General features: G+C 35.7%; 3 protein-coding genes and 1 pseudogene across 3 annotated transcripts; 2 read left to right on the forward strand and 2 right to left on the reverse strand.

The window, feature by feature from the left end:
* Positions 1-5,658: 5,658 nt before the first annotated feature.
* Positions 5,659-6,744, reverse strand: LOC120191985 (fasciclin-like arabinogalactan protein 3). The gene has a single exon (XM_039194832.1). It carries the CDS (start codon positions 6,683-6,685, stop codon positions 5,843-5,845), a length of 843 nt encoding a protein of 280 aa, XP_039050763.1. The 5' UTR covers positions 6,686-6,744; the 3' UTR covers positions 5,659-5,842.
* A 2,127-nt stretch (positions 6,745-8,871) lies between these two features.
* LOC120191962 lies at positions 8,872-11,507 on the forward strand. The gene is made up of 4 exons (XM_039194815.1): positions 8,872-9,005; positions 9,611-10,607; positions 11,173-11,224; positions 11,320-11,507. The coding sequence occupies exons 2-3, from the start codon at positions 9,712-9,714 to the stop codon at positions 11,207-11,209; spliced, it is 933 nt and encodes a 310-aa protein (XP_039050746.1). The 5' UTR covers positions 8,872-9,005; positions 9,611-9,711; the 3' UTR covers positions 11,210-11,224; positions 11,320-11,507.
* Positions 11,508-12,540: 1,033 nt separating this feature from the next.
* Positions 12,541-15,286, forward strand: LOC120191961. Its single transcript, XM_039194814.1, has 2 exons — positions 12,541-14,553; positions 14,967-15,286. Exon 1 carries the CDS (start codon positions 12,873-12,875, stop codon positions 14,130-14,132), a length of 1,260 nt encoding a protein of 419 aa, XP_039050745.1. The 5' UTR covers positions 12,541-12,872; the 3' UTR covers positions 14,133-14,553; positions 14,967-15,286.
* A 3,103-nt stretch (positions 15,287-18,389) lies between these two features.
* Positions 18,390-19,120, reverse strand: LOC120191893 (annotated as a pseudogene).
* Between the last annotated feature and the right edge of the window lie 171 nt (positions 19,121-19,291).

The raw sequence follows: 19,291 nt of genomic DNA on the forward strand, positions 1-19,291 counted from the left end.
TGTTTTTCAAATCTTCAATCATACATTAATGAGTGGCAACGTTTGATTTTCAGGTTTAACCTTCGAAGTTGAGCCTTCATGGGAGAATAGTGTAGAAGAATCACACCATAAGATTGTTCGAGTTTTACTCCCTGAAGCAAGAAGGAGGACTATAGGCTGAATATTGTCTGAGTTCTACTCCCTGAAGCAAGAGGGAACGAACTCGTAGGCAGAAGATTGTTCGAGTTCTACTCTCTGAAGCAAGAGGGAGTGAACCCGTAGGTAGAAGATTGTTTGAGTTCTACCCCCTGAAGTAAGAGGGAGCGAACCCGTAAGCAGAAGATTATTCGAGTTCTACTTCCTGAAGAAATAGGGAGCAAACCCATTTTTAGAAGATTGTTCGAGTTCCTTAATCCCTGAACAAGAGGGAACAGACCCATCGTTCGAAGATTTTTCAAGTCTCATTTATCCCGAAGTAACAGTGGAGTGGTTTAATCTTTTTAAGTTCTCGTTGCCAGACAAATTTGACCATCTATTGATCTTTTCTCTATTCTCGTTGCACGACAATGAGCAAAGAGGGGCAGTTGTAAATGCTCATTTTGTCCGGGTTATAGAAAATTACTTGCGACCCAACTCGTACCCAAGACAGTTGGAGGCCCAATTCAAGTCCAAGGATCTAGCTGAGCAACCTCCATTCCACGTAAGAGACGGTTACGGGGAGTTAATAAGGATGATATAGAAGTTAGTGAATATCGAGGTCCATGATCAAGAGAAAAATGGTAAATGGGAGTTCTGAATGGAATTAACCACTAAAGAATAGAGAGATGGGGTTTTGAGGGAAAGAAAAGAAAAAGAATACAGAGAAAATAAACCAGAGAAGAATTAACTGAGAGAACGGGGAGAGACGGATAATACATAGCCAAAAAAAAAGAGAACCAGCCAAGAGAGACCATTACTAGAAGAAGAGAGATTTTATTTGTTTTTTAACATAATAGAGCAAAAGAAAAGAATGGTGGTGTAAAAGTTTTCTTTCCCATATTCAAAAATCAAACAGTGTTGTCATAAAGGGATTTCCTCGGCCCTGGTTCGTTGGAAGCAACCAATAAAAACAAGTCAATTGTTTTTAGCGTTCAAGTATAAGTAAGCAAATTTCCAAGGTTCTTCTCCAATTCTTCTTCTGAAATTTTAATTTTTTGTTCCTTATTTGAAATTAGCAGAAAAGTAAAGGATATAATTTAAATGTTTACCTTAGTTGCGATTCATCTCATTTTGCCTCAGAATTGTTTGAACTTACGCTATCAAAACAAAAGAGTTGTGTTAGTTAGAAATGAGTCCATTAATGAGTAAAGAAGAAAGGGTTTTGGGGTTGAGTTACTTGGGTTATGCGAAATCCGGTAGAGTTTAGTTGACTCCTCATCGCCGTTAAGATTCCATTGTCGTAAAAAAATTGGGTTGAGTCTTAATAAGTTGAATAATTTTGAAATAAAATAGAAAATAGAGAGATCCATTTACCTTGTTATATTTGGTCTTTACCGGAGAAAGGGGCTATCGTTGAGAGGTGGCCAAAAAAAGTTTTGAAGGCTCATGGGTCTTGAGGGTCTCGATTAAGAGCAGCAGAGGGGTTAGGCTATTAGAATTGTGAGCTGCGTCGCATGAGTAGTGAGGGAGAGAGGTTCACAGTTGCGTGGCAGAAAGGGAGAGTGGAGAAGGATACTGGAAATGGCTAGGTTCTTTAGTTTTAAAAAAATAACTTAGGGTTTTTTATAGTTAGGTTATATATTAAATATTTTGGGTTTTTGCGTGAGGTTACTGTAGGGTTAGTTCATTTGGGCTCTATATTAAATGTTTAGGATAAAATTAGGTTTTAGACTTCTTATTTTAGCGTGTTTGTATTTCAGTCACTTGTAAGTCTATATTCGAATTTTAATATTTTGTGTTTGTCATAATTTCGCTATTTTTCCAGTTTTAGTTTTAGTTATAATTTTGAGTTATTCACGTGTAGACCCTTTTTATGGATGTGCTTATATTTAGGTCCTTGGTTTATTTTTGATTTGCAAGCTGAATTTTACATTTATTTAAATTTAGTCACTTTTTAATATGTACATATATATTTTAAATTTTGTATTCTAACATGTCATGATTTTATTTTTATAATTAAGTCACATTTGTATATAATATGTTAATATGCATAATTTATGATTTTTAATTAAAATATATGTATTTTTTTACGTTGTATGATATTTTTAATTTTGGTATGACATCCTTTTTTGCACGATTCGTATGGTAACCTCATTTGCATAACTCGATATATTACATAATTGGATTAAAGGTAATACACTTTTAATTTAAAATTGTTTTAAGTGGGTTGTCATAACGCATTTGAGGTTCGCTTTTAATGATTTTAAAATAAAAATGTATCTCATTAGTGACGCCTATAAATTGATCCATCACTTTAAAATTTGGGAATATAAGAAAAAGAAATGTTCGGCTATTTAAATTTATCGAGAAAAGGTTGTTATAGCTTTTAAGATTTGGTCTCGATATTTGTAAATAATCGAACATTCTTTATCTTTCTAAAATGACTCGGTAATTTTAATTTAATTTATTTGAGTTCTTTTGAATGTTTTTAAATTTACATCTTTGTTTTATAGGATCAAAAGTCAAATTAAGTTTGAAATTTTAAGGTTCATTGCAAAGACGTTAATCAATCGACTAGGTACCGATTTAGGGCGTTGTGGGGGTGCTAATCCTTCCCCATACGTAACCGACTCCCGAACTCATTTTTGATAATGCAGACCTTAATTTGTTGTTTTAATTAAAAGTAATTTTTTATTTAAAATAACAAAACATTTTTGGGTGCCCAATCACATCCTAATCAAAGATTGGTGGTGACTCTTTGAACCGTATTTTTTTCGATTGTAAAGGAAATTTGAATTTTTCGAAATGAGAGTTTTTTTAAATCGCATTTGTTTTTAAATTAAAAATCGATTGAAAGAGATAAGTCAAAAATTGATGTGGTTTTCAAAATCTCACATTTTCACCTTTTAAGGAAAAATTGTTTCGACAAGAGGAAGAAGAGAGAACTTTGGATGTTGCAGTTAGTAGAGGTGCTGATCATGTAAGAAATGTTGACACCGCATTTGCCCGGGAGACTTTCGACTAAAGGAGCGTTGATGTTGGGGATAGAACTAGCTGCATTTGCAAGCATCTACAGGCAGTTTTGCGGTTCAGGCCTCGAACCCCATTATAGCTAGGCACCGACATGGCTTCTCCGTTCTACAAGTATTATACGCAAGTGACCATCTTCATCGACATATCTCCACCTGTTAGGGCGATTGTGACAATGGGAGAAACCACCAACACCAGAGCACAAACAAGCTTAACACCAGCCACGGGGAATTCCTTGAAAAAATAAAGGTGATAAGTTTGGAAGGTGAGAGGATATTGTTTTACTTTGTGTTCTTTGAAAGTTGTTAGGTGTGAATCAATGGAGGAAATGGTTAGGGTTTATATAGAGAAGTAAGTGTTGGAAACGAATGAACTTAATTGAATATGGTCGGTTGGTTGTTGTTAAGGCTTTTAATTGAATCTGCAGTACTAATTAAATCATATCCTTCCTCTTATGGTTTCCATGCTCTTCTGCTTGCAGCTTTGATCACATAGTAGAAAACTGATCTCCACATATAGTATTATTTAAATCGACTCAAAACCTATAATACTAAACAATATATAAATACTCTTTTTCTTCTTTATTATTTATAATCCACGGTCACATCAATTTTAGTATTGGTCGTTGACAATCTGTATTCTTTATTTTTCATTTATTATAGCGTATTTGTTTTTAATTTTTAATAACCCTGTCTTTATGACACATTTTTTTCTACTTTTATGACATGCTTTCAGTCATTTGGTCATTCTTTTCGTTTATCATTTTTCTCAGGTTGAATTTGACATCACCATGACTTATCAAGATGTCACTTCTTTATTATCATGTTGATCTTTCCTGATTGGATTTGGTCGTTCGTTTCTGATTTGTAGTTTGTCGATGGTCTTTCAATAGCTTGATCTCTTTTTATGGTTTGTTTGTCGATGTGATCAGATCTGTTCGTATCTACATTTTGTTCAAGTTTAGTTGGTTAATTTTATAACCTTTTGTTTAAGTTTATATGGTCCTTATGTGATCTTAAGTTTCTAGTTTTTTTATGTTAATGATTATAGAAAAATGTTTTTATTATGTGTTTAGTTTAAAGTTGTAGTTATAAATCATCACGATCCGGACGGACACATAAATTTATGTCAGTGGTGCAAACTTAAAATGTTATATTAAAAACTTAATGCTTAGGGTTTAGGGTTTATGTACAATCATAGTTGGTGACCGTTTGGTCCTAGATTTCATCGATCATCGTGTCATCATTTGATTGGATAAAAAAATTAATTAAATAAATTAAAATTTATAAAAAAAAAACCTCCAACCAAGAGTTGACACTTGTTAGATGTGAGAAGTGTCATGATCATATGTTGACATGTGTTACCTCCTGATTGGATGATTAATTTATTAAATAAAATTAAAATTAGGACCAAATTGATTGATTGTACAAGTATTGAGGATCAAATATATAATTATACTAATTTTGTTAACTGTCATGTAAGTAGTTCCGTTAAATGTTAACGACAAGGTGCCATATTGGAACCAATTAAATAGTTAAGTGATCATATTGACTCAATTTTGAAAATTGTGGTCATATTGACACCAATCTCATAATTGGATGATCATTCAAATAGTTTACCCTGAATAATAATGGTACCGTTTATTGCAAACTTATAGGAGAAAAGTTTTGTATGAAGTTGGATCATTTTGTGCTTGCATGGAGTTGCAAGTACATTTGGTAAGAGTTAGTAAGGATATGGAAAACACATATAGGAATGGGGTGTTCATGGTCGGTTAATCGTTACAATAGTTATTAAATTTTATTAACCATAACCCTACCATTAAAAAATGATTAACCGTTAGAACCGTTAGCGGCTAACGATTAACTGTTATTAACGGTTTGATTATATGGTAATATATAGTTAACCTATTACAATATTTTTCAAACATAACACAACTTAAAATTTTTAAAATTTACGAGGATAGAAACATATATATTTATAAAAATCTTATTTATTTATAAATATATTTTATTCTATAGAAATATATATATATATATATATATCTATATATATATATATATATATATATTATGAGTTATATTTTTTTTTTACAATTTAAAATTTTATGTGTATATTTATATTTTATAATTTAAAATCAGATATTTATTTCACTTATGTTTAATTTAATGTGTTTCTATATAAGATAAACTTTTTTTGACGGACTATATAAGATAAACTTGATAAATAAAAAATAGGAATAATCATTTTGATTTTATTTCTAATTCTATTATCTAAAAAATATGATTAATTAATTATAATTTATTAATTATTAAACGATGGTCAACCATTTATTAAAATTCATTAACTTTAACTGTTAACTGTTATTTTTAACGGTTTAATTAACCGAAATTATTAAATTTTAACGATTTGATTAATTAACCTATAAAATATAATGATTATATCGATTATTGATTATAGTTAACCGTCACGGATTAATTTGAACACCCTAATGCCAGGACTCCATTTCTCTATCACAAATAATAGGAATTTATTAACTCTCTATTACATTGTGAAAGCAGGTAAATGGGAATCTTGAATTATACCTTTGTGTTTCGGTTATTCTCATAACGGGGATTAGGCTTTCCTCAAGCCCGGCTTTCGTTATAATATAAATATAAAGCTAAAATTCGTTTGGCTCCCCACGTAGCGTAACTTAGAAGGCTATCAATCCAATCACCACAGCAACGCTTACCCATGACCACACTACTCTAGAGGAAGCGGAAGGAGAAGGTGCTTCAGAATCTTCATCATTGTCATCAGAATCTTTGGGTTTGGGGGGCGACTTCCTTTTGGCAGCTTTAGGAGATGGAGCTGGTGCGTCGGATGGAGAAGGGGAGTCTGCCTCATCTTCGGCATCGGAGCTAGGGGCACTGCTACTGCTAGACTTGGACTTCTTGGGAGCAGGGGCCGGTGGCTTGGAACCCGGTGGTGGTGGTGGAGGAAGGATGGGATCACCAAAGGCAGGAGCCACAATGGGTGTGCTAATGTGGAGCACTGATAAGTTGAAAGGCTGGGAAATGACGGAACCCAGAAGCTTAGCAACTAGTGGTGAACCCTTGGTGGCTGAACCAAACACAACATCTCCTGGTGCAATCCTTGTAATGTTGACGAAACCATTTTGGTTCGAAGCCGAGCCAGTGGTTTGATACAGAGTGGTGAGAAGAGCACTCTTCTTTCCCAGCTTTCGGATCTTTTCCTTATCGAAGTAGTCAAGGATGATGTGATTCATGAGGATTTCCCTAAGTTCATCGTTGGGTCTGTTTGCGATGGATTTGATGGCATCGTTGTCCAGGGCTAGTATGGTAATGGTTAGACGATGGTTGATAGCTTCGGTCAGCTTTGTCTGCTTGAGAAGATTGCTGAGAGTGCTGTACTCAGAGTAATCTGCAAGCGCTTTGGTGATGTTTAAAGCTGTAGAGGTAGTGGACAAGGCCAGGAAGAATGCAGCCACGAAGAGGAGGTAGGCTCCGGATTTAGCATTTGTAGTCACAGCCATTTCGGTGTGGAAAGCTGATTAACACAAAGCCTGATTAATCCTGCCTTACCACTTGGGCATTAGGCCTTTACTTATATTCCAGGCTAGCGGACAATGTGCCTACATTTCATGCTTGTTCTAACCTCCATTCCACATGTCAGTATTATATACCATGCAGTTGGAACGTTTCCACTCCACATTATTACTATTTTGGAGTATCCTCATCATAAAAATAGACTTACGACGATTGGTTAAGTGTTATGAGACACTAAACTAAGCAATTTGTGATTATTAGATATGTTTGGTTAAGTGTTATAATAAAGTATGTTTAGTCGAGTGGCATTTATTATAGAAAGAATTTTGCCTCTAATCAAGGTATTTGACCCAATTTGATTTTTGAATATAGACTTGCAACGAATTTTTGAATGGGATCATAGTATTTCTGGATCGACTGTCAACATATCTTCTTACGACATGATCGACTGCCAGTTAGATTTTCAACACATCTTAAAACGTCTCAATCGGACATTAGAAAGTCAAGATATGTCTACTTTAACAATATAATATACATAGAAGTTACTATACATGATTAATACAATTTTTTATTTATTACACATTTTTAATATTTTTATTAATTATTTATAATAAATTCAACATTAGATTTTTTATATGTATTTTAAATAAGTTAGGATTTATTTATTGATATTAAGTTTCATATTTTAGTTTAAATATGTTTCTGTTAGAGTTTTTACTTTGTTTAGATTTTTATCCTGTCTTGTTTCAAAGTATTAGTGTCTAATTACATTGTAATTAGTATTTGATTTTCTTCTTTACCATTTAGATTGCTAAGGACATGACCTTAAAAATTAGACATTTTCAATCTAAATACAAACATCTAAGATAAAATCTTAAAAAGGAGTTGTCATATCCTACTAAATCTCGAAATTGTAAGTTATGTTTGAATTTGAATACTAAAATTTTAGGTATTATTATCTCTATCTTTTCTAATTTAACATGATTTGATTATATAACTCTTCACATGTCTTAGGTTGGTCATGCTGATTCTGGAAAATCAAATCTCTCTGGTAGACTGCTTCACCTTTTCTGGAGATTACATGCTGCCCCCTAATATAAGAGCTGCTAGAAGTTGTTTGAATTTGTTGTCCTATCCTGCTCCTTGCTACTTTTATTTGTTTGACATTATGATTACCTATTCAAACTTCCCATTTTGGTTACCAATGATATAGATTTCAGGTTTTAATAGAATAACTGGTTTATCATCCTTAACCATAAACTTGATGTGTGGGGTTGTAGGTTTTAGTTGTGCCATCTGCAAGTGTAGCAACTGTGCGTTTCTTGGAGTGAGATTCCCAACCATGTACAATTGGAAGGGCTGGAGATAATGTAGCTGTCAGCCTGCATGGCATAGACGCACATCATGTGCTGGCTGGTGGTGTTCCAGTTTCATTTGCAAAACATTTGGAGTTGAAGGTGCTTGTTTTGGACGGTTCCACCCCAATTTTGGATCTTTGATCGGTAGTCAGGCAAGTTTCCTAAGTAAATTCTGTACTTATTTGTTAGTAACGTTTTGGTTTATAACTTTATATAAACAATTGAATAATCAGAATGGGAAAATTAGTTGGAGTTTCATACACACCATGCAAAGGAGGCTGCGAGAGTTACAAAAGTATCATCTTTACTTGATTCAAAGACTTGGAAAGTTGCAAAGAAAGCACCCCGCTGCATTGTTGCAAAGCAGGGTGCAGTTGTTGAGGAAAGTCAGCCGGATGACCCATTAAGACTTCGTTGCCTATGTTCAAGCTAATGCAACAGGTACAAATCAAGGCAAAAATAGCTGGAGAAGACTTGGCCATTCATTTTAAGAAAACCAAATTAAGCCAACGTACTCAAGTGAAGATGATACCTACCTATTTATAGTTGTTACAATGCAAAACATGTTTAAAACCAAAAGAGATTGCATCAGCTTGTACAGTTGGGTTTGGTTTGGGCTTTTGATTAATTGCGTATCCTATTAAAACGTGGAAAATCATTTTGAGAAAACATTTGCAACTTGCAACTGCAAGGCGCTTCTCCTGTTGGTCAACGTTGGAAAAAAGAGACTTGTTGATTCAACAGGAAACCGTGTATGTATGTATAATTACATCTTCCTGTTCTTTTTTGTTCAAGCTACTAATTACTTCTCATTCCTTACTCCGCCACCTTCCTTTTATTCCTTTGCTTTCAGTAATGGAAAATTAACAGCAAAAAGAGAGGAGAGGAAATATCCAGTGTTATTTACCGATAATACCAGAGCAGAAAACACACGCGCATATCTAAGAAGGTAAGCCCCCCAATTTCATCGCTTCCCGCTTTCTTCTTTGGATATGCTAAGTAGAGTAGACATCTTTAAATTTGGTTGATTTTCCCAAGTTTGTATTAGTTTCCCCTGCTGCATCTCCTTGTTTCTGTTGACAATATTTATTGCTTTATGGACTCTTACCCAATTCATAACTCGGTTAGAAATTAGGTACGAAGATGTATCTGGTTGTTTCATTGAGGGCTTTTTTAAATCATTTTCATGATTGCCCATGCTCTCTGTTATTTTCTTTTTCTGTCATATTAGAACGAATAAAACTGCGGCATCAAAGTTCAATAATTTTATTTGCTTTTTTTTCTTATATATCATTAATGATAGAAATAATAATATTCAATAGTTTTAATCTGGATGCGGCTTCATCACTCTGTTTGGAGATCAATTGCATGGTATTGCAGGATGTTGATTGTTTTCAGATTATACTTAACCTACGATTTCAAGATCCCATGATTGCTATCATACTCTTGTGTTGTTGCATTTGGATTTTACACGTGTTTGATTGCTAACCACTTGCCAGTGACCTTATGAACATGTAATAACTGCAACTTACAGTTTTCTTCTGCCATGTGTAGCTTTTAGTTGGCATCTTAGAGCTGATCAGCGATTGATTTCCAACAACTTTTTTCTCTATATCTACCCATGTTATTGTAAGATTATTCTGCAAATTGTGTCAATGGCGTCTGAACCTTTTTATGAAAGAAGCCTCCAATCACATACTTCTTACATGGAGGATGTTCTGTCGAATACCAACTGGGATGATTTGATTTGTCCAATATGTTTGGATGTTCCCCACAACTGTGTGCTCCTCCAATGTCCATCTTACGGGAAAGGTTGCCATCCTTTTGTTTGTGACACAAACCACTTGCATTCAAATTGTTTGGATCGATTCAAAAATGCAAACGGGGTGTCACCCCCTTCAACATCTGATACAATTCCTACAACAAGCATTCAGCTAACAGCATTTGAAGACAACTGCAAGCCATCTTGCCCCTTATGTAGAGGGGAAGTCATTGGATGGTTTGTTGTTGATGAGGCTCGTCTACTTCTAGATGAGAAGAAACGTTTTTGTGAGGAGGAGCACTGCACATTTACTGGAACCTACTCTGAATTACAGAAACATGCTCAGTTAGAGCATCCTCATGCACATCCTTCGAGAATTGATCCTGCTCGGCAGTTTGATTGGGAAAATCTTCAGCAGTCCTCTGAGATAATAGATGTTATGAGCACTATACATTCAGAAGTCCCACGTGGGGTGGTTCTTGGGGACTATGTAATTGAATATGGTGAAGATGAATCTGGAGATGATTTTGATGACTTCCCTGGTGAGGGAAACTGGTGGACCTCTTGTATTTTATATCAGGTGTTTGATAACTTGAGGATTTCTAGAAATAGAAGGAGATCGAGAGTCACTGATGCTAGAAGGGGAAACCGCCTCTCTAGTTATGCTTCATCAAATTCTGATGAGGGTTCCGTGACTTCTGGAGAATATGCAGAGTATAGAATAGATGAGACTGATGATGAGTTTGTGAGCACAAGTGCTCCCTCCCGAAGTAGCTTTGGCTATCGGAGGTCAGTAATTTTTTTTGCTTCTTCTCATCTGTTAGTGTTTATTGTTCTATTCATCTCTAGCTTTACTTGGATTTGTCATAATTAGCATCACATAAAATATGCACTACGTTAGGCCTAGATGTTGAAAAGAATCTCATAGCTCATGGTATTGATTGGTTTGGCCTGCATTAGAACAGCTTCTGTGGTTGGCCTAAAGATATAGAGGTCTGATTTGTAAATAGAAGCTTGGAATGAATCAAATTCGAGGTGCAACTAGTAACTGTGCCTGGTGCATCTGCAAGCTATGCAAACTAGTGTGATTTCCCATGTATCATTTCTGATGGCTATTGACTGGTGACTGCACCACAGGTCCACGTTATATGTTGTAGCAATGTATTTACTTAGTTAATTGTTTCATCTTCAACATCATTGTCCAAGAGTAAAAGGGGACAATGAATGCTATAAAATTCATTGCAAATGCAGTGGTGACATGCCTAGTGTGCTAGAAGTGCATGACCACAGTTTCTTGTTTGAGGTTTCATGATTTTGTTTTCCTTGGAAAGTTTACCTTTTATGATTTTTACAGTTCACGAAGGCGCCGGTCCCGCTTTTATGACAATTAGGGTGTTCCGTAGAAGGTAAGGCTAGTGTGTCTTTAAACGTGAGAGTGGTATGCCGACTTATTTAGTTTTAATCCATTTATTCTTTCATTTTTCTCAAATTTTACAAGCAGCGGTGGCACGGATTGAGCGTGTGGAGGTGGACTCTTGGCGCAGGGTAGCAGATAGTTTTAGATTATGAAACATGTAAAAAGAATATATGTGATTGGAACTTATTATGTTTGTGATGAGATGTTGTGGTTGGATTTGAATCTCATGTTTATCAAAGAAATGGAATATAAAGTTGAATTATTCGTATATATATGGCTGATAATTGTCGGGTTAAAAGTCCGCATTATAGTTTTCTCGTGCGGTTGTGTTAGTAATTTAGTATGCATGAAAATGATTTTCGTTGACTTTGAGTATCCCCACATCTCTCACACCATTTTCTTCCACAAGCAGTTTTAGTTTTCAAAGAAACATCACAGACCCAGTTTTTTTTTTTTTTTTCTTAATACAAAAAAATGTCCAAACTATACTCATTTTTCAATTTAGGTGGGTAAACTCTTTTCGGTCAATCTGGTTGTTGGCAAGAATGCATGAAAGTTTGAAGGGATACACACAACAGATTCGGTTGAAGAGATGCTTTCTTCATTGTTAACCGTTTGACAAATCCGCGGCAAAATTTTTCAATGATTGGATTGATGTTCAACGAAGAGCACACAACACTCAATTTTCGAATTTTATAATTCAGCACCTTAGTAAGGAGGCTAACCGACATGATCTTGGATGCTATTAGTATTTGAATTTAAATCCTTCATTCTTACAAAAAAAATAGTAGCAGTGAGGCGAGCGAGCTAGCACATAGCGGAGCTGAAATAATAATAGCAAATTAAGAGGAAAGGAAAGCTCGAAATAAATAATACACTCACTCTCAGTTACACGCACAAATCATTGTAAATTAAAAAAATCGAGGTTGCCCGCGAACAATCCAACCACAAACAGCACCTCAGGGGCATTCGATTTCAATGCAAATTGTTCAAGCAAGTTGTATAAGGTTAGCCCTCTGTCAATCTTTACCTTTTGTTTCCGTTGATGTAAGCTTGTTTTTCGGTTTTCATTCTGCTTATTGTCTCTGCAATTCTTGCTATGTTCTTAGCTCTTATCCTACCAACTCCACTGATCTCTTTTCTTGCAACTTCATTGATTGCTGCAGTGATTTTAATTTTCTTTTTCGTTGACGGGTTGAGACTACGCGCTGTTGTTTCTTTTAAGTTCGGTGATTCCAGCTCTAGGGTTTTGATTTTTTCTTTGCGTTATTCAATTCGGCTTTTTGTAGTTGGTTTCTGCCTGCTACTCAAGTGGAGTTCGATCCCTAGGGTTTTGGTTCTGCAACAGTGATTTGGTTTTGCATTGCACGGTTTCTCCCTGGGTGAATTCCAGATTGTTTGGAAGCTGAAATAACTATATCCACCTTGGGAATTCTGAGCTTTTTTTTTTTCCTCTATGATTTCAAGCATGCTGCTTTTCTTTCTATATGCATAGACTGAGAGTTTGGTTTGCATTCTACGTTATGCTAAATGGATTTGGACTTGATTGATGTCGGAGAAAAATGTAAATTGGGTTGAAAACTGGTTTCAGTGGTTCTTTAGTTCTTTGAATGGTGTATGAATCTGTTTATTGAGCAATGCAATCCCAGCAGGGCTCCAGAATCGATTTAGGTGAATTGAAAGCTCAGATAGTGAAGAAGATTGGGGCTGAGAGGTCAAAAAGGTATTTTTATAATTTGAGTAGGTTTTTAAGTCAGAAGCTCAGTAAATGCGAGTTTGATAAGTCATGTTACCGCATTATTGGGAGGCAGAATCTGTCGCTGCATAATCAGTTGATATATTCAATCTTGAAAAATGCATGTCAGGCTAATACTCCACCACCGGTTCATGAAGCTCCAGTTAAATCTTGGATACAAACAGTGAAAAGGTCTCCTAGTAGACAAGATGCATGTGAACAGACTGGATCCCTTGTTCCCAGCCAAAATCAAAGTGTGGACATTTGGTCAAACGGGGTTTTCCCAGTATCATCCCCTAGAAAGGCTAGGTCTGGAGTACGGGATAGAAAGCTCAGGGATAAACCCAATCCACTTGGGCCAAATGGGAAGGCTGATAGTGTCTCACATCACCCTGTGGGAATGGAAGACAATGCCTGTAAATTGGATTTCGAAAATGGTGATTTGATTCCTTATAATTATCATAGACCAGTACAGCATCTTCAAGCAGTTGCTGAGCTGCCTGAAATTGAAAGAGAAGTTTTGGCGCACTCTACAGAAAAACGAAGTGCGCTTGGTGAAAACCAGGCTGAAGCAGCTTTTGTTGAAGATGAGGAGGAGCTGGAGCAAGCTAACCACATTATTCTCTCCAGAAGCACTTTGTTACCACCACTTGGGATTCCATTTTGTTCAGCTAGTGTTGGTGGAACCCGCAAATCTCTGCCAGTGGCAAGCGGTGGTGACTTTGTTAGCTACTTTGGGTATGGTGGTTTATATGATACCGATACATTGAAGAAACGCATGGAGCAAATCGTAGCAGCACAGGGCCTTGGTGGGGTTTCTGTGGAATGTGCTAGTATGCTGAATAACATGTTGGATGTATACTTAAAGAAACTTATCAGGTCATGTGTAGAGCTGGTGGGATCAAGGTCTACTCCAGAATCGAAAAAGCAGTTTGCCCACAAGCAACACCCTCAAGGCAAGCTTATGAATGATATGTGGCCAAGTAACCACTTGCATATGCAGAGTAGCTCTGGGCTTACAGAAGTTTTGCAGGAACCTGGGCAGCATTGCTCGATATCTTTGCTTGATTTCAAAGTGGCAATGAAGCTAAACCCCCAGAAGCTGGGTGAAGATTGGCCATTGCTACTGGAAAAAATTTGTGTGCATTCTTTTGAGTCGTGAATCCCTGCAAAATTTTGTTTATCCTGAAGCTGTGATTAGATCCTGTTCGTTCTGGTTCGATGTTCTTGAAAAAAATGATCACTGAAGGTCCCAGTTCTTCCCCATTACTGACATTAACCAGATGGTGTGCAGTTGCATCCTCGCGAGATGAAATTATGGGTTACAGTGTGGGGATGCATGTACCCCTGCCACAAAGCCAGGATGGGTCTGGAATTTTTTTTTTTTTTTGAGCAACTGAGCTAAGATGCTTGAAAAGGAAGTGCTGACAATCAGTTGCTATGTTGTACGATTAGGATTGTTTTGGCTATCTTCTGCCATCTCAGCAGATCTCAGTTTTTTTTTTTTTTTTTGTAAACTACAGCCAACAAGGAGGAAACTGAAGAAAGTTTTGCAGGAAAGCTGTTTTGTAGCTTGTTTAAAGGTAAATTTACTTTGTAAGAGCTGCAGCATTGCTCTGTATGTAATTTTAAAATTTGAGAATTTATTGAGTTCCATGAATGATAACTATCAGCATCCATTAAATTATATATGGTGATTTGTATCTAGATATTGCCACTCAACAAGTGCTGAAATTTCTAGTTCCTATGCTCCCGGTTCTATTTTCCTGTGGAGTTTATGACTTCCTAATTGTAATCAATTATCATTGATTAGATTTTGTGCCATGCAGTTTTCATGGTGCTCAAAGTACCGTTCTTAATTCTTGATTTGATATGTCTGAAATCTCTAGTCTCAGGCTATCTATTGTAACAAAGTTCATGAGTTGCTTATTGGGCTTACAAATGTCAAGTAGTTATTAATTGATCATAAGCTCTATGGTGAGATCAATCATGCTAGGTTGGTTTGCAGAATGCTTGCAGTTATCTGCAAGTATATGGTGGATCAAGTCATATACTCAGCAGCTTTCTGATGTCTGACTATCTGGAACATGAAAAAGGGCATTTGTAGATGGTGCTGGATCTCTTGTGATATAAAGAGGTAAAAGTTTCTCAATTTTGATAAAAAAAAAATCTACCAACAACCCATCGATGTTCAGTAGGAGTCGGTATGTTTACTTGCTAGTGCCGTTCTTCGATTTCACTCTGCTCTAGATATGAGAGATAATTTTGCAGAAATTTTCTTGTAATTCACAACATACAGATGCTATATTTTGTTGAGCTGATTTTGAGGTTCTGCTTTCAGCTGATTAGATTTGCACCACATTCATTTTGGGATTTTTCATTATTATATATTTTTGTTATTCGGTATATCATACCCTAAAAACAGGAAACCGTGTCCCTTAGTTATATTTGCACTATTTCATTAGTATTATTATCGGACTCATTAAAGAGATTTCCAATGTTGTATTACTTCTAATCTATGAGTTATCTACTGGTGTGTTTGAGGTTGGGGCAAAACCAAGTGAGGAAGCTATTATTAAATATAATTTTTTAAGCTGAAGAGATTGGCTTATTCATGTTTACATTTACTTCACTTGTGACGAAGAGATGAGGTCTGGAATAAGCCTGAGAGGAAAAGTATTGGAACTTGAAATCGTTAAATATGTTGTCAGCTATGTTAGCTATATCTGGATCATGTGGCTGGTATTAGGGTTCAGTTGATAAACTAGTGAATGATATTTAAATATTGTGAAGGCATTTGTAAATTTATGTTTGATGGTGGGGAACATCCTTTATAATTCAGAGGCATGGTTTAGAAGACCTATGTTGGACGTCATTTTTGAAGTTACATTATTGCTTGTGATTAAATTGGTGTGTGTGTGTGTGTATAAACATAGAGAAATGGCATAATGAACCATTAAATCTTGTGCATCTATTGTTATAATATTACTTCCATTTCGACCTGTATCGGTTGTTGCAAAAAAGGGGGCCAATTTGAAATCAGTTGGCCATATCCATTTCCTCTTGTGGATGCAGAGCCTCTACCAAGCCTGTTATCCATGTTCTCCCATGGCCAAAGACTTTTTTATATATAGATTTTCTATTATAATATCAGAATGGAGTTGTGATGAAGGGGTTTGTTTTGCTTTTCCATGCCTCATTTTGTAGACCGACATGTAACCGCAAAGCATAATGAGGAGTTGGATGCGTATTTGCTCAAGCTAATGACAAATCTGACACAAAATGGAAGGAAGGTACCCACATTCAAAAAGGTTGCAAAAATTCAAGATTGAAGGTACAATGATAATGTGTGGATGACAATTCTGGGTACATACTAGAAAACCATTCTGTAAAATTCCCAACATTCAAGTTGCTAGTGTTTTGGGTTTGGCTTGGTTTTTCGTTGTGCTTCGCCTACTTTCTAAAGGAGTTAAATTAGAGCTAGTTGTAGTTGTCTCGAAATTCAAGATATGCAGGTGCCACCGGCCAATTTGATGCAAACCAAATCAAAATGCGGGTAAAGCACCAAACCAATGAAAATGAAAGGCGGGCATAGCTTGAAGATTTGGATAGCAACAAGTGAAATAGGTGCAAAGCCTCTGCATTGCCAGAGACCAAAGTAGAATTAGAATTTTAAAACTAGAAGTCGACACGTTTGTCATATAATATCATGTATCCATGTTTAGTGTGTACCCTAACCCTTCAAATATTAGGGGGGAAAAACATATTTGCTTTTGCATTCAAAGAAAGGATGTAAAATAAGGACATCGTACATTTAGCAGAAATCTAAAGGCTAGGCGTAGTTCTGCGATGCAATCTAAAATTTAAGATTACAAATTGACGGAATTGAAGGGACCAAAATTGTTATCAAAAATTATAATAATTTAGGTTAGATGTAATTTAAAATATTATATTCTTTGTAATATTTTTAGTGTAACATAAAATGTTATATTTTTTTCATAATATTTTCGGTTGACAACCGAAAATATTACTTAATTTGATAATAATGAAAAGGCTTAATATAAAAATAAGTGTTCAAACTATACTTCTTTTCCCATTTAGGTGCTTAAACATTTGTTGGTCAATTTAAGTGCCTTAATGTTTTCAATGTTATCATTTAGGTGCCTCGACAGTAATAGGTGCTAAAAAAATTCCTTCAACCTCTCAGAATGAGACACATGATACCTTTATAAATTTTTATAAATTTATCTTTTTTTAAAAAAAATAAATTATTATTATTTTTCAAAAAAATCTCAACATATTTCTAAAATCTAAAAAAAATCCAATAATTCTTAATCCCAAAGCATCCACCCTATTCGTCAACTAACCATTGTTACTGTCGTCCCACCAGCCGTCTACCCACCCATCGCCAGTCGTCAATCATGACTTCAGCCTCCTAAAATTCCTAAATCCAAACCCTAAATTCCAAACACCCATCCATCCGAATCGGTGGGTGAGTGGTTTGCAAGCTAGTGGTCGATGGGTGAATTGATGATCGATGACGATGATGATTGTCGACTTCGGAATTGAAGGTCTTGGGGTATTATATGAAAAAAAAATAGAATTTTTTTTTTGAAAATTTATGAATTTTATATTTTAAAGAATTAAAGGAAATAAAAAATAAATTATATGACAAATATTGATTGGTTGAATTATTTTTAGTGAATTTTTGAACGATCATTACGACTTAGACACAAATAATAACATTGGAAACATCATACATCTAAATAGAAGAAAAAAAAGTTTAAATACCTAAATAAGAAAAAAAAGGTATAATCTGATCCCTTATTTTTATATTAAGCCTAATCAAGAGAAGCCATCAATTTGTACAAAAGAAAACTATCTCTGCCTTCTTTCTTTATATTCTTCGAATTCAGCTCCATCAAGAGGTGAGTGCAGAAGACTCTGGTGACGTTTTGCAAATAGGGCACCAATTCTTCACCTGCCGCCACTGCTGTATCCATGCCACGTGATACCACTGTAACCTCCCTACTTCATCTCCCTGTAAACATAAAATCATCATCGGAAGTGAAAAACCATTCCAGTCACATCCATAGATAGACGAATAGAAGAAATGAAAAAGGCATTAAGTTGAGCGATGGTGGAAAGTAGCCGACAAAAGCTGCATTTGACACCATCCTTTTCACCCTCACATCTCATATTTAGATGCATTTTTTTAGGCATTTGGACAATGCTTCTTCTGATAACCCACATTACCCATCCTCTCTTCTAAACCTAGTACCATGTTAGCAAGAAAGGCTAATCAAGTAGTTTTTCTTTAACACCAAGCACATAACCGGGAAAATAAAACACATAGTTAGCACCCATATAACAAAAACAAAAGCAATATGACATATTATCTATATCCACTCTCATGTCTCTAATGCTGATCACAGAAGTCTAGGTCATTAAGGAATAAGTCGGTCTCTAGAACAATTGCTGAAAGAAACAGAAATCAGCAACAGAACCATCAGGCAATATAAAACACGTCAAGACTATATGTCAACTCTTCATCTTAACAAGATTGGACATCAGAAATAGAGTTACATCGTAACCGTACTTGTTTGTGCTAGAATGAGTCACCTGGGACGTGCTTTGAGATCCCAAAGTAACAGACGGACTGGACAGAGTATCCCAACCCATATCTCTGAATAAATTTTCTCCTAGGTCTTGGGTTTGATGCTACACTAGAGCTGGACTGTAACATCCCTAGAATCAGCAATGTTGGATTCATGAATCATGATGCAGCCCTCTTTGAATCTTTGCTGGTGGAGGAATGATCTGACAATTCTAGTTCATCCTGAACGCTACTAGTTTCAGATGAATCTGTTTCCAGCTGAGACGATAGCTTTTCCGAGGATTTCCTTGTGTTGCTAACTGAAGAGGATACCCTAGAGGAATTCCCAATAACCACTTGATGAAGAGTGGTAAGAAGACCTTGAATAGTTGGCTTTACCCAAGCAGCCATTTGGAGTAGTGCCTTTCGAGGAACAGCCTTCCACTGCATCCAATTCGGTTGCTAAACTGAGAATTTCGTTCCCTGTTATTTATACTGTTCTTCAAGAGATCCCTTTCCATGCACAACAGACCCTCTTTTATCTCTGTATCCATCCGTCTAGATCACAAGTACCCTTTATATCTGGAAGTAAATCAAAATAAATGTATCAAGTAATGACATTACTCCACCATGAACCTAAGTTTAGTTCTTACAGCATATCATTGAACGGATAAAAATAATTAGAAACATTGCCTCTTTAGATATCCCATTAACAGGAGCTCGAC

Source organism: Hibiscus syriacus, unplaced genomic scaffold (genome assembly GCF_006381635.1).
Source record: "Hibiscus syriacus cultivar Baekdansim isolate YM2019G1 unplaced genomic scaffold, ASM638163v2 tig00116971_pilon, whole genome shotgun sequence".
NCBI classification, from domain to species: Eukaryota; Viridiplantae; Streptophyta; class Magnoliopsida; order Malvales; family Malvaceae; genus Hibiscus; species Hibiscus syriacus.

Coding starts and splice junctions, on each gene's coding strand:
- LOC120191985 (XM_039194832.1), bottom strand. CDS start 6,685: ATGGCTGTGACTACAAATGCTAAATCCGGAGCCTACCTCCTCTTCGTG.
- LOC120191962 (XM_039194815.1), top strand. CDS start 9,712: ATGGCGTCTGAACCTTTTTATGAAAGAAGCCTCCAATCACATACTTCT. Junction 10,608..11,172: donor AGTAGCTTTGGCTATCGGAG/GTCAGTAATTTT, acceptor TGATTTTTACAG/TTCACGAAGGCGCCGGTCCC.
- LOC120191961 (XM_039194814.1), top strand. CDS start 12,873: ATGCAATCCCAGCAGGGCTCCAGAATCGATTTAGGTGAATTGAAAGCT.